Genomic DNA, 12,782 nt, shown 5'->3' with positions numbered 1-12,782 from the left:
GGGGTGGCGCTGAGGGCGGTGGGTGGCACTGACAGCCATGGGTGGCACTGATGGCCATGAGTGGCACTGACAGCCATGGGTGGCACTGACGGCCGTGGGTGGCACTCACAGCCATGTCCCTGTGCGTTGTTGCAGCGGTGATCGTGGGTGGCGTGGTGGGCGCCCTTTTCGCCGCCTTCCTGGTGATGCTGCTCATCTACCGCATGAAGAAGAAGGACGAGGGCAGCTACACCCTGGAGGAGCCCAAGCAGGCCAACGTCACCTACCAGAAGCCCGACAAGCAGGAGGAGTTCTACGCGTAGACGGAGAGCCCGGAGTGCCTCACGCTTCCTCCCTCCCTCCCTCCCTGCTCCAAACCCTCCTCTTCCTCTCCTCCATCCAGTCTCTCTCTCCCCTCCCTCCTCTCTCTCTTTTTTTGGGATCAGACTGTGAATTTTTAAAAGCAAAACCTGCAGCGGCTGAAGGAGGAAACGTGTCCTTGGCATGGGGGGCACGGGGTGCCCGGAGCAGTGCCGCGGTCACACCGAACATCGCCGAGGTGACACCGAGCATTGCTGTGGTCACACTGCGCAGCGCCACGGTCACACCAAGCACCCCAAGGTGACACTGAGCACTGCTGAGGTGACACTGAGCACCCCAAGGTGACACTGAGCAGTGCTGCAGTCACACGGAGTGTGCCCAGGTCACATTGAGCAGTGCCCATGTCACATCGAGCAGTGCCGCGATCACACTGAGCAGTGCTGAGGTGACACTGAGCACCCCAAGGTGACATTGAGCAGTGCTGCAGTCACATGGAGCGTGCCCAGGTCACATCGAGCAGTGCCCATGTCACATCGAGCAGTGCTGCCGTCACACCGAGTAGCACCGAGGCGACACTGAGCAGTACCACGGTCACACCGAGCAGTGCCGAGGTGACACCGAGCATGCCCAGTCACATCAAGCAGCGCTGCCGTCACACCGAGCAGCACCAAGGTGACACCAAGCAGTGCCATGGTCACACCAAGTGCACCACGGTCACAGCGAGCAGCGCCACAGTGACACCAAGCAGTGCCCGGGTCACAGCAAGCGGTGCCGTGGTGACACCGAGCACACCTGGGTCACACCGAACAGTGCCGTGGTCACGCTGAGCACCCTGAGGTGACACCAAGCAGCGCCAAGGTGACACTGAGCATGCCCAGGTCACACCGAGCAGCGCCACAGTCACACTGAGCAGCCTGAGGTGACACTGAGCACGCCACGGTCACAGCAAGCACACTGAGGTGACACTGATCACCATCTGGGTCACACTGAGCACCCTGAGGTGACACCGAGTGCACTGCGGTCACACCGAGCGCCGCCTGGGTGACACCGAGCACCGCCTGGGTGACACCGAGCACCGCTGGCCTTTCTGCTGGCGGGAGGGACGGGACATGGAGCCGATGCCAAGGAGCCGATGCCAGGGCAGCCGTGCCTGGGAATGCCCTGGAGAGCACGGGATGGGCTGCCCACGGTGCCTGGAGCTCAACTGGACTTTTCCCACCACCACCACCACCACGAACTCTGGGATTCAGACACCTCCTGCCAGCCCTGGGGCGCAGGGGGTTTGCTTTGGATTTATTGCCCTTTTTTTTCCGTCCATAAAGGAAGGAGATTTCCTTCCTCCTGTCTCGTCTTTATTTTTTGGTTTTCCTTTGGAATGGGGTTGGTCGCTCTGCAGGAATCTCCTTCTGCTGGAAGAGAGAACGTGACTCTCCAATGCTCCTGGAACCTTGGGAAAAGCACAAGGGGCTGGAATACCTGGGATTGGCTCCTGGAGTGGGGAAAAAAGGAAATAAATACAAACCCCGGGAATTATCCCTTGGATCAACATTCCAAAGAGCTTGTGGAGCTGCACTGGGACATCCCAGGCCGCTGCCATCCGGCCACCCCTGGAATCTCTTGGATCCCCACCTGGCTGAGGGGTTTGGCTAGGAAGGGACTTGGCTTGGGCTGGGTTTTCACTGTGACCACTAAAGCTCAGCTTTGCTGGACATTCCTTGGGGAGGAGCTGGGAGTGGAGAAGCTGAATCTTGTGCCTGGCTCTTCCAGAGGGGATAAGAGAGCTCTGCAGGGCGTGGGATGCAGCCTGAGGGAGGAAATCCAAGCAGGGACCATCCCTGTCCCCTCAGGGTCCAGCAGGGATCCCACCGAGGTGAGGAAGGGGAGGCAGAACCACGGCTCAGCCCCAGGGCTGGTTGGATCATTGGAAAGATCCCAAAATCGATGGAAACACCCAGGATTGATGGTTTCCCTTTGTTTTTTGAATCCCCAGGACTGATGGTTTTCCTTCATTGGTGTTTAAATCCCGGCACAACCAACGGGGCTGGAGAGAACCCAACCCTGCCACACCCCAGGTGTCCCTCCGAGGCTGCCCAGGGTGCAGATTAATTAATTAATATTTCAATTAAGGTTGTTCAATGAGGCGGCTCTTAATTAGCTGGAGCCCTGTTTGTGGGGTTTTGTTGTCACAATGGTCGTGATCTCGATGGGGTCCCCTGGAGACCTTTGATTTGCTCTTGGAACAATTTAAATGGGAAAATCTGGGGGAAAATCGTTGCTCTGTGAATTAACAGAGCCAGGGACACTTTGGCCCCTGAGGGGGTTGGGGGATTTAGGGTTTCGTGGCCCTGGTGGGGGTATCAGGACAGAAGAGCTTCATGGTGGAAGGGATTTGAGGCCAGAAGAATATTTTTAGTAAATATAAATACATATCTGCACTCCCGTACACCCACAGTAACACAGGTGTGGAAGGAAATGAAATCCCTGGAATCTCTCAGTGCACTGGGATGCTTGGGTGGGATTTGGAGTTGGGAAATTGGGAGCTTTGGGCTGCTTTTCCCTGGGATACAACCCAAAATGACGACCTGGCTTTACTTCAGGATAGGGAACAGAGCCCCACACGTGGGTCAACTCTAAATCCTCATTTTTGAGTTGTCAGCCTCAAAATCCTCGTGGTTTGGGTTCTTGGAGCTTGGAGAAGGCCCTGAAGGATGTTTGGGGTGGTGGTGCTGGGAGTGACCATTTCCATGTCCATCCCAGAGGGAGGATGAGGATGAGGATAAGGATGAGGATGAAGGATGAGGATGCTCCAAAGGAGGGAACACACTCGGAAGGAGCCTGGTGCCAACCCAGAGCCACTTTGTGCTGCTCCAGAGGGAGTTTGGACTCCTGGATTTGATGATTTGGAGGATTTTGGCCCTGCTGGGATCACACAAAGGGGAGTGGCACAAGTCAAGGTCACCAAGGTCACCCAAAATCCCCATCTTTTGGGAAAACCTGGATTTAATCTTTGGAGCTTGCTTAAAAAAAATAAAAATCCCTCCCAGCTTAATCTTTTTAATGCTGCTTTTCAGAGCTGCCTCCTTAATCTTCTTCATTCCATTTTTCCCTCCTATTTAATAGTCTGAAGTTCCATAATACAATTTTTTTACTCACTCAAGCTTAACCTCGTCCCTCTCAGCTGGTGTTAGGTTGTAATCCCGGCACTTAAATCCATCACAGCTTCGGGAGTGAGGGAAGCTGGAGGTGGGAGGGTGAGAGGAGCCTGGGCAGGGCTTCTGCAGCAATTAAAATATGAGATAAACACAATAAAAAAAGGTGAAGGCAACTAAAGTGCTAATCAGAAGTGATGAACTAATTCATTATCTCCTGCTCCCACACTTTTGCTCTCCACCTGGAGAGAGATGTGAGCTCCAGGAGAGTTTTTGGGTTTGGAGCCAAATTTTGTGGGTGATGTCACAGCCTCTTGTGTCAGCTCAGCTCCACGGGGGCTGTTGGAGTCGATGTTTGAAGGGCAAAAAAAAAGTCTTGTTCTGGAAAATGTGACCCTGTGCCTCCCTCCAGGGAGCTGGGATGGAGCTGAATATGGCAGGATTTTTTTGGGGAAGTCCATCTCCTCAAATAATCCTGAATAAAGCCATTTCTCCATGAGCAGAGCCACGGGGATGGATAAACCCGAGGTGCAGGTGGAGGCAGCTGCTCCCTCCTGCAGCCACTCCTGCTCCGGGGCTTTCCAGGGATTCCTGGTGGGAACACGGATGGGGAAGAGGAGAGGAGGCTCCACACAGCAGGAGCCATTCCCCAGAGCAGATTTTTGGAGAACTGAACCCCGGTGGGAGTGGAAGTGTCTCTGGCACCTTCCCTTCCCAAAGCTGAGTCTGGCACCGTTCCCTCTGCCCAAATCCCCATCCCTCACACTGATCCCAGCCAGGAACAGCTGGAGCAGTGCCCAGATGTGCTGGTCCTTCCAGCTGTGCTCCCTGAGGGATTTTTCCATGGCTTTTCCACCCTATCCTGTGTGTGTGTGATGTGCTGGAGCCGCAGGGAGAACCTTGGCTGTTCCAGCTGGATAATTTGAGGAGTTTCTGGAATTGCAGGGTGGTGTGGGCTGCTCTGCCAGCTGTGCCAGCCTTGGGGCTCTCCCTGCTGGAACTGCAGTAGGAGAATGATGGAGAATATCCCGCAGGAGAACAGCCAGGAACTCCTAGGCCACATCCAAAGGGAAGGGAAGAGCAGGGAGCCCAAACCAGGGCTGGAATGGGGAGTTTGGGAAGGGCAGGACATGGAAGGGGCCCAGCAGCAGCAGGACCTGCCCTGGGTGGGTTTTGCAGGGTGGGAGTTGTCCCTGTGCTCCAAAAATCTCTCTGCTCTTGGATCTTTCAATGAAAAGCACCAGGTGCCTGTTGGGATGGAGCTGTCCCCTAGCTCCAAAAACTGCTCTGATTTTGGACCTTTCCAGAACAAGCCATGCTGGGGGGATCCAGCTGCAGGGAAGGGGATGGGACCAGGATGGCTCGGGCTGGGTGACTGCCAGGATGGGCTGGTTTGCCTCAAATTCCCCCTCTCCCTCCCCCATTCCCCCAACAATCCCTGTCTGGGAATCCCTTTGCTCATCTCCAGCTCCAGCATTCCGAGCTCTCCGTGCTGTGAATCCCCAGCTCAGCTCCTTCCACAGGAACAAACCCACCAGCCAAGAACTGGAATGGATTTTTTAATTCCCTTTTCCTCCCATAACCACCCTTGTCAGGACCTTTTCCGTGCTCCAAGGTTTTCTGCCGGGCTCTGAAGTAACTCTGAGCTTTCAATCCAGAAAGGTTTGTGGGGAATGAGCTCCCTGGGATCCCGGGAGAGGGCTGGGGCTGTCTGTGTGTGTATATAATGTGTGTATGTAATTAATGTATATGTAGAGATGTATAGGTGGGCATGGGGCCAGGGGGCTCTGCCCCTGAGGGGGAAAAGGAGGAGGAAAAAGAGGAAAATAAGGAGGAAAAAGAGGAAAAGGAGGAGGAAAAGAGGAAAAGGAGGAGGATTTGTCCTCCAGCACCTCGTGCTGGGCTCTGCAGCCCTTAGCCCCTGTCCCAAGGAATGTGGGATTCAGCCTCATTCCCTGTCCCAAGGGATGCGGGAGTCCCTGCCCATGGGATGTGGGATTTCCTGTCCCAAGGAATGTGGGATTCAGCCTCAACCCCTGTCCTAAAGGATTCAGGATTCCTCCTCATTCCCTGTCCCAAGGGATTTAGGATTCAGCCCTGGCCCCATTTCCAAGGGATGTGGGATTCCTTGTCCTAAAGGATGTAGGGTTACCCCTCATTCCCTGTCCTGAAGGATGTGGGATTCCCCATCATTCCTTGTCCCAAGGGATGCAGGATTCCCTGTCTCAAAGGATGTGGGATTTAGCCTCATTCCCTGTCCCAAGGGATGCAGGATTCAGACTTGGCCCCGCTCCCAAGGGATGCGGGATTCCCGCTCCTAAGGGATGTGGGGCTCCCACTCATTCCCTGTCCCAAGTGATGCAGGATTCCGCCTCTCAAATTCTTGCTGCTCCTCTCTCTCCTCCCTGCCCTTCACATCCCGATGCCAGGGATCGAGGACCCGCCTGCAGTCCTGATCCCGATCCCAATCCCGATCCCAATCCCAGTCCTGGTCTCGGTGGGTTGGGATCACCCAGGTGGGATCAGGAGCCTTTTATTGCTGTAGGGCCGGAGCAGATCCGGGCTGGGATCCCGGGGTGGATCCAAATCCCCGCGAGATCCGGAGCCTCCCCAGTCCTTGTGCTGGCAGCTCCCCCTTCTCTTACAGGAGCCCCAGAGGGTCTGCAGATCCCAACTGTTCATTTCTGTGTTTATTTCCCCCATTCTTTTGATTTTTGGGTAAAAGAACCCCTGATTTTTTCACACCCCACACTCCAGTGCTTCTCCCAAGACCTCCAGGGCTCCAGGGGTTTTTCCTGCAGGAATTCCCCCAGTTCAGGGTCCCCCCTGGCCGAAGTCACCCCAGCCCAGCTGACAATCAAACCAGACTCCCGAAAAACAGGAATCCATTGCAGTTTGATAGAAAAACTTTTTAAATTCCCCGCCTTCTCTCTCACCACCGCATCTCCAGGATAAACCATCGCCCACTGCTCCTCCTGTAAATAAACATCGAACCTTCTTGTATAAATTAAAAATAAAATAATTGTAAAAAAAGACAAAAAAATTCCATTGATAAACATCCCAAAAATAAAATTTAAAAAAAAAATCTCCCTTTCCAGAAGATTGAAGTAATTCCAACTTCACTTTTTTTTGGAGCTCATTTCCAACCCCTATAGGAGAACAAAACAAAGATCTGGAACACTACAAACGTTGGAGCTTTCAATGAATCCGGGAGGGAAAAAAATGCATGTAAATATTTTTAATAGGAGACATATCTTAAACAGAACTTTTTTTTGTATGTACATAACTCTCCTAGAGTTTAGTACTGAAATGGCTTCATAGTGTCTGTTTCGAAAAGGAAAGGAAAAGAAAATGTTTGTTAATTGTTTTTGTTCTTACTCAATGGCCAAAACTTTAAAAATAATGACAAAAAAAAAAAAAAGACTCTAAAAATAATCTTTGCCAATGGATCTAGCACTGTAATGGTACTGTCTATTTTTTTTAATTATTTCTGTGCTGTGCCCATTTATAAAATGAGGAAAAGATAAAAAATAAAGTCATTTAAACATTGTCTGCCCAGGGCCTGGCCTGAGTTCTTGGTGCTGCTCCGGGAGCGGAGGGAGAAGGTTCTGCCTGGTCCTGGGCCCATCAGGGTGGGGTTAATGAATGGTTTCCATGGTAACTGCAGTGATGCTGAGGAACCTGGAACAGCACAGCCATGGATGATCCCAGTACAGCTCTGGGCCATCCCAGCACAGCCTGGAAATATTCCCCTGGAGAGGAGAAGGCTCCAGGCAGAGCTCAGAGCCCTTGCAGGGCCTGAAGGGGCTCCAGGAGAGCTGCAGAGGGACTGGGGACAAGGATGGAGGGACAGGAGCCAGGGAATGGCTGCCAGTGCCAGAGGGCAGGGCTGGATGGGATCTTGGCAATTGGGAATTGTTCCCTGGCAGGGTGGGCAGGGGCTGGGCTGGAATTGCCAGAGCAGCTGTGGCTGCCCCTGGAGCCCTGGCAGTGCCCAAGGCCAGGCTGGGCATTGGGGCTGGAGCACCTGGCACAGTGGGAGCTGTCCCTGCCATGGCAGGGGGGGCACTGGATGGGGGTTAATCTCCCTTCCAACCCAAACCATTCCAGGATTTTGGCTGAGCTGCTGTCACCTCACATCCCACCAATGTCCCCATCCCCACATGCCACCAGTGTCCCAGGTGAGCTGGAGCTGCTGATCCATCCCCTCCTGGAGTGAGAAGTGGAAGCAGCCCAGACCCTCTCTCAGCTCCTTTCCAAAGGGATTCCTGGAAATTCCCATGGTGGCACACCTGCCAGGCCTGCTCTTGGCCTCCCTAAGGACACCCTGGATGTCTTTATCCAGCTCCGGCCAGGCCAGACCTCCCTGGATCCATCCCTGGAGCAGCAGGCAGGGTTTGGGTGTCCCCATACCGCCCTTGGAGCCATCCCCAGTGCCAATGCCAAAGCCCAGGAGGCTCCCAGAAATATTCCCCCAGCCCCAGTGATGTCCTGCTGGCCCAAAATCCAGGGAACATCCTTCTCTTTGGGCTTGGGGAATGGGTTTTTGTGACCCTGCTTCCCTCAGGAACCTCTGCTCCAAGTGCTTCACCCCCTGAGGGGTGCAGCAGCTCTCAGGATATCCCAGCCCTCAGCCTCCAGCAGGGACAAATCTCCTGGGAGCAGCTCAGGAACCCTCTGGCCACAGCACCAGAGCCCCATTTCTCTCCCTTTTCAGCCCATTTCCCAGAGCGGGGCAGTTCCATCAGCAATCCCTGCCTGCAGCAGCAGCTCAGCATTCCCGTTGGGAAGGGCCCTAATCCCGGCCTCCAGCCCCAATAATGACCCCACTGTGCTCTGCTCCCGCGTTTGGCAGAGCAGAAATGAGCAACTGCCTGCCTGAGGTGTTGGAATTCGGGCTGAAGGCTGGAAACAGCCCCTGATTATATCCCAATCCCCATTTTTTATTTATTTTCCTCCCCAACGGCTCTTACAGGAATTTTCCATTCCCGCGGTGCCGTTGCAGACCCCAGGATTTACCAGGACAACACCAAATGTGGTTTATTTGGGATTTCTTTTGTACCCTGTGAATCAGCCTCTATAAATCTCTGTGATGTGAGCAAAGCACACAAAAATAACACCGGGATTGGGATTTCACCTGGAAAATGAACAGCCCAAAGGCACCGAGCCCATGGTGGCTGACAGGGATTTTAGGGAACAGCCACACCTGAGTGGCCAGGTGACCACCTTGGGGACACACAGCTGGGGAGGTCCTCAGGTGCCACCCCTGAGCTGTGGAGGGTCCTCAGTGGGTCCCAAATCCTCCCTGAGCTTTTCTGGATACCCCAAATGAAGGGGATTTATCCCATGCCCCGACCTGCTGCTCCCAAGGCTCATCCCAGAAGCTCCTGCTCTGCTCCTGTGTCGTGGTTTGAGAGGAAGTGAGTTTTCTGGGATGCTGTGGTCAAGCCAGTGGGTGCTCAGATTTGAATATTGGCACCTGGTGTGGCCACTGAGGATATGGATACGCCTCTGGGAACACAGGGGTTAAAAGCAGAGGACACCCAGGGGTGTTACAGTGTGAAGCAATGTCCTGTCTTAGCTTTCCCACTTCCTCCTAGGTGTAGTAATACCTTCTCCCTTCCCCTCTCCCTGCCTCCTGCTGAGAGCTGTCCATCAATCTCAGTTGGTCAGCAAGGCCATCGTCTGATAGGTGAAGTTCAAAAGATGCCTCTCAGCCCTGGGGACAATTGGGTCATCCAAGTGTCATTTGTCTCCTGAGGCTTCCCCCCCTCCTACCTGGTTGGTAGCTCACCTGCCCCTGTCCCTGAGCTTAAAAAGACACGGGACCATGCGGTCGGCATTCGGTTGGAGCTGTCGCAACATTCAGAGGCCTTCGTGCCCAGGAATAAACTCTGGATTATGACCCCCTAGCCGGATCCATCCCCTTTTCCTCTTTGCCTCGCCTAAAGCTTCTCCATCAGAGGTCAAGCCTGAGTTCCTGTTGCCTGGACTTGTTCCAAGAGCCAGCTGCAACACACAACTAACCAAAGGTATCTCTGGGGTGAAACACCACGGCTGCCGCCTTTGGTCACGCAGCGAGGGCCAGACAAGCCCAGGCACGTTCCACCTGGTAATATTGGGATTTTATTCCAACACAGGGGAAGCTCTGTCTTGGGTTCCAATGGTGAAAGAGTTCAGAGCTCTCCCCTGCCCAGCGGCTGCGGGCTGGGCTGGGGAGGGGAAGCCATGCGGCCAGGTGAGGTAGGCCTGGCCCCGAGGATAGAAGGGTGGAGAAGCACCAGGAGGCCCCAAGGATGGAAGGGTGGAGAAGCACCAGGAGGCATCGGGCAGCTCACCCCCCGCACCAGGAGACAGAGAGAGTGCACCTGTGCCACCTTGAAATCTGATATCATGTGCTGGCTGTACAGCCCGGCCGAGAAGGAGAAGGAGGGAGTGCAGCAGGGGCACGGGGTGAGAAGTCCTGGGAGTCCTGGGCAGGCAGAGCCTGAGATTTTAACCCTTTCCTTGAATAATGGAAACCTTATGAATACTGATCCTCCTGGATCTGAATGAGAAGAGAGATAGAGATGAAATGGAGGAGGAAATGGGCAAGTGTGATGAAAGTTCGTGCAAGTGAAAGATGTCGGAAGAGTGGAGAAGAATCTTAGGTGGGAGGAGGTGATGGAGTGGCCTTTAGCTGGACTTCTCTTGTACAGCCATGGACAGAACCATGTTTCCTGTGACACAGAGGCTGCATCCAGGGGGGGCAATGGCTCAGAGCCATGAGGGTTCAGTGCTGAGACCCCTCGGCCCCAGGGGGTGAAATCTGGGGGGGACAGATGTCCCAGAGGTGAGACTGTGCTCTGTTTGGAACGGGACAAAGCATCCTTAAAAGCACAACCCTAGAAGCAGCTCTGGTCCATGCGCAGTGGTGAGAGCATGGGGCATGGAAGGAAGAGGTCACGGCGGCAGATTGTACTCCGGGCGGTGCCACAAGTGACATGGAAACAGACGAGGTTTCAACGGTGTTTCCTGGGGAAGCCTATGGCACAAGAAGGACTCCTCTCCTCTTGATGAACTGAGAATTGATTATCTGAAGGGTGGAGATGGACTGAGAGTTGGTGATCTGAGGGATGGATGTATTGAAATTTGGTGGGGGGAGGAGGAAATGTTTTTGGAAGGTTTTCATTTTTCCTGTGTGTTCCTTTTTACATATAGTTGTAATTTAGTTAACAAAGTTTTCTCTTCTTTATTTCTAAGTGGGGGCCTGCTTTGCTCTATTCCCGGTCACATCTCACAGCAGACACCAGGGAGAGTGTATTTTCATGGGGGCACTGGCATTGCACCAGCGCCGAACCATGACATCCTGCCCCGCTCTGTGGACACACTGAGTCCCCTCCTGCCTCCCTGGAAAATCCAAATCCCATTTCAGACCCCTCTGCATTCCTGGACATAAACAACCCCTCCCCATCCTCTTTCCCACCTCTTCCCCACCCTCCTCGGCTCCACAAATCCTCCTCCCCAGCCTCCTCCACGTGTTTCTTCCCACCTTTTTTAGCTCCTGGCCCCTTTCCCTGCTTTCCAAGGACAGGAAGCCCTTGAGGACAAAGAGCGCTGAAATCCCAGCGGGAATGGCCGGATGCAGCTCCCTGTCCTGCCCGGGGGGAGCGATGGATATCTGGGCACTCCGAGGAGTTTCGGGCCATTGTTCAGGATTGGAAGCAAAGAGCAGAATTCGTGCTCCAGGAATTCCAGCATTTCCTGAGCCCCGGTGGTTATTGCAGCAGCTGAGCCAATGTTCCCGGGTATTTACCTGCTCCAGGACAATCAGCAGCGGGAATGCACCTTTGGGAATTGTGTCCCTCCTATTCCCACCTATTTCCTGCCCTCCAATTGTTTTCCCCGAGGCTGAATCCATCCCTGCGCAGGGATAGGACAGCTCGGCCGTGTCCCACATCCCCGAGGACAGAGAATTCCCTAAGGGAGCATTTCCCACTATAGAAACACTCGGTGTTTATCCAGGACTGCTGGAGCCTGGACACTCGGTGCCTGGATTTGCATTCCGTGAGGAATTGTGCCCGCTGACGAATCTGTGTTCCATCTAATGAGGAAAGAAGCCAATTAAAAATAATGGGGAGCCTGAGCTGCTGCCTGGAACAAAACAATGATGATTATAATTCTAATAAAGACAAAACCCATCGCAGAATTCCCACTTAGATCAAATCCAAACCTTCCGAGCAGATCCTGCCTCCCTCATTTTTTGTAACCCTCTCCCATCCCACAGAATCTCTGGGAATAGGGAATGGGAACAGCTGCTCCTGATAAAGCTCCCGTCCCATTTCCTCCCCGGCAATGAATTCCAGAGGGAAATATGAGCTGCTCCCACCATGGCTAGGGCTCCTGGCATTTTCATGGGATTTCTCCTGGATTCAGCCCACTGTGTTAAACTGGGAGCAGGGATGGATACTGGGAAGGGATTCTGGCTGGCAGGGTGGGCAGGGGCTGGGCTGGAATTGCCAGAGCAGCTGTGGCTGCCCCTGGAGCCCTGGCAGTGCCCAAGGCCAGGCTGGGCATTGGGGGTGGAGCACCTGGCACAGTGGGAGCTGTCCCTGCCATGGCAGGGGTGGGATGGGATGGGATTTAAGGTCCTTTCCAACCCAAACCATTCCAGGGTTCTGTGATTCCTGGAATTTTTGGGAAAGGCTCATGACAGAGGTAAGGGACACCCCCCTTCTCTCACAGCCTGGGGATCTCTCCAGGTCTGATCCAAACTCACCTGGCAGGAGGAGCTGCTGGGTGATCCTTGCATCCCACCCCAGAAATCCTCAGCATTCCCTTTAAACAGCATCCCTGGAGAAGTCTGGGAGTGCTTGAGGCGCCTGTCAGACCCCTCTGGATCCAGCTGGATCCCATCCCCTCCCAGGACCCTTGAACAGGGCAGAAGCTCATTTTGGGATGTCAGATGAGGCCTCTGTGTGGAAATGCCCCCTCCAGCCGCCCATCCCGGCATTAAACAATCCCTGGGATGTTCCTCACACAGGGCAGGAGGGATGTTTGCCAGGAATGTTGCAGCTGTGCAGCTCAAGGTCCACAAATCGGGGATCTGATCCCTTTGAAACCCCCATGGATTCCCACAGAATGCCCTGGGAACGGGCAGGATCCCGTTCAGGATCAGGACAGGGAATTTGAGGGGCAGCAGGAGAAGGAATCAGGATCCCCCCTGCCCTGTCTGGAGCACCCTGCAGCAATTCCAGAGGCAATCAGCTCGGATTTGAATAACCGAACCTGTTTGAAATGTGCTTTTCCCCCTTTATTCCCTCACCTGTGTCTCCTGCAAACATTCCCGGCTCT

General features: G+C 54.0%; 1 protein-coding gene across 1 annotated transcript in view; it reads left to right on the top strand.

Moving 5' to 3' along the window:
• SDC3 (syndecan 3) overlaps window positions 1-5,002 on the top strand; it is a 9,184-nt gene extending 4,182 nt beyond the window's left edge. Inside the window, exon 5 of the mRNA XM_031061865.1 lies at window positions 136-5,002. Within this exon, the coding sequence (XP_030917725.1) occupies window positions 136-302 (167 nt within the window). The 3' untranslated portion in view covers window positions 303-5,002. The remainder of the gene's footprint in view (window positions 1-135) is intronic.
• The last annotated feature ends 7,780 nt before the right edge of the window (window positions 5,003-12,782 follow it).

The sequence above is a fragment of the Geospiza fortis genome, unplaced genomic scaffold (genome assembly GCF_000277835.1).
Source record: "Geospiza fortis unplaced genomic scaffold, GeoFor_1.0 scaffold32, whole genome shotgun sequence".
In the NCBI taxonomy this organism is placed as follows: domain Eukaryota; kingdom Metazoa; phylum Chordata; class Aves; order Passeriformes; family Thraupidae; genus Geospiza; species Geospiza fortis.
The sequence above is the reverse complement of the archived record's forward strand: the minus strand, read 5'-3'. Positions and strand labels throughout refer to the sequence as shown.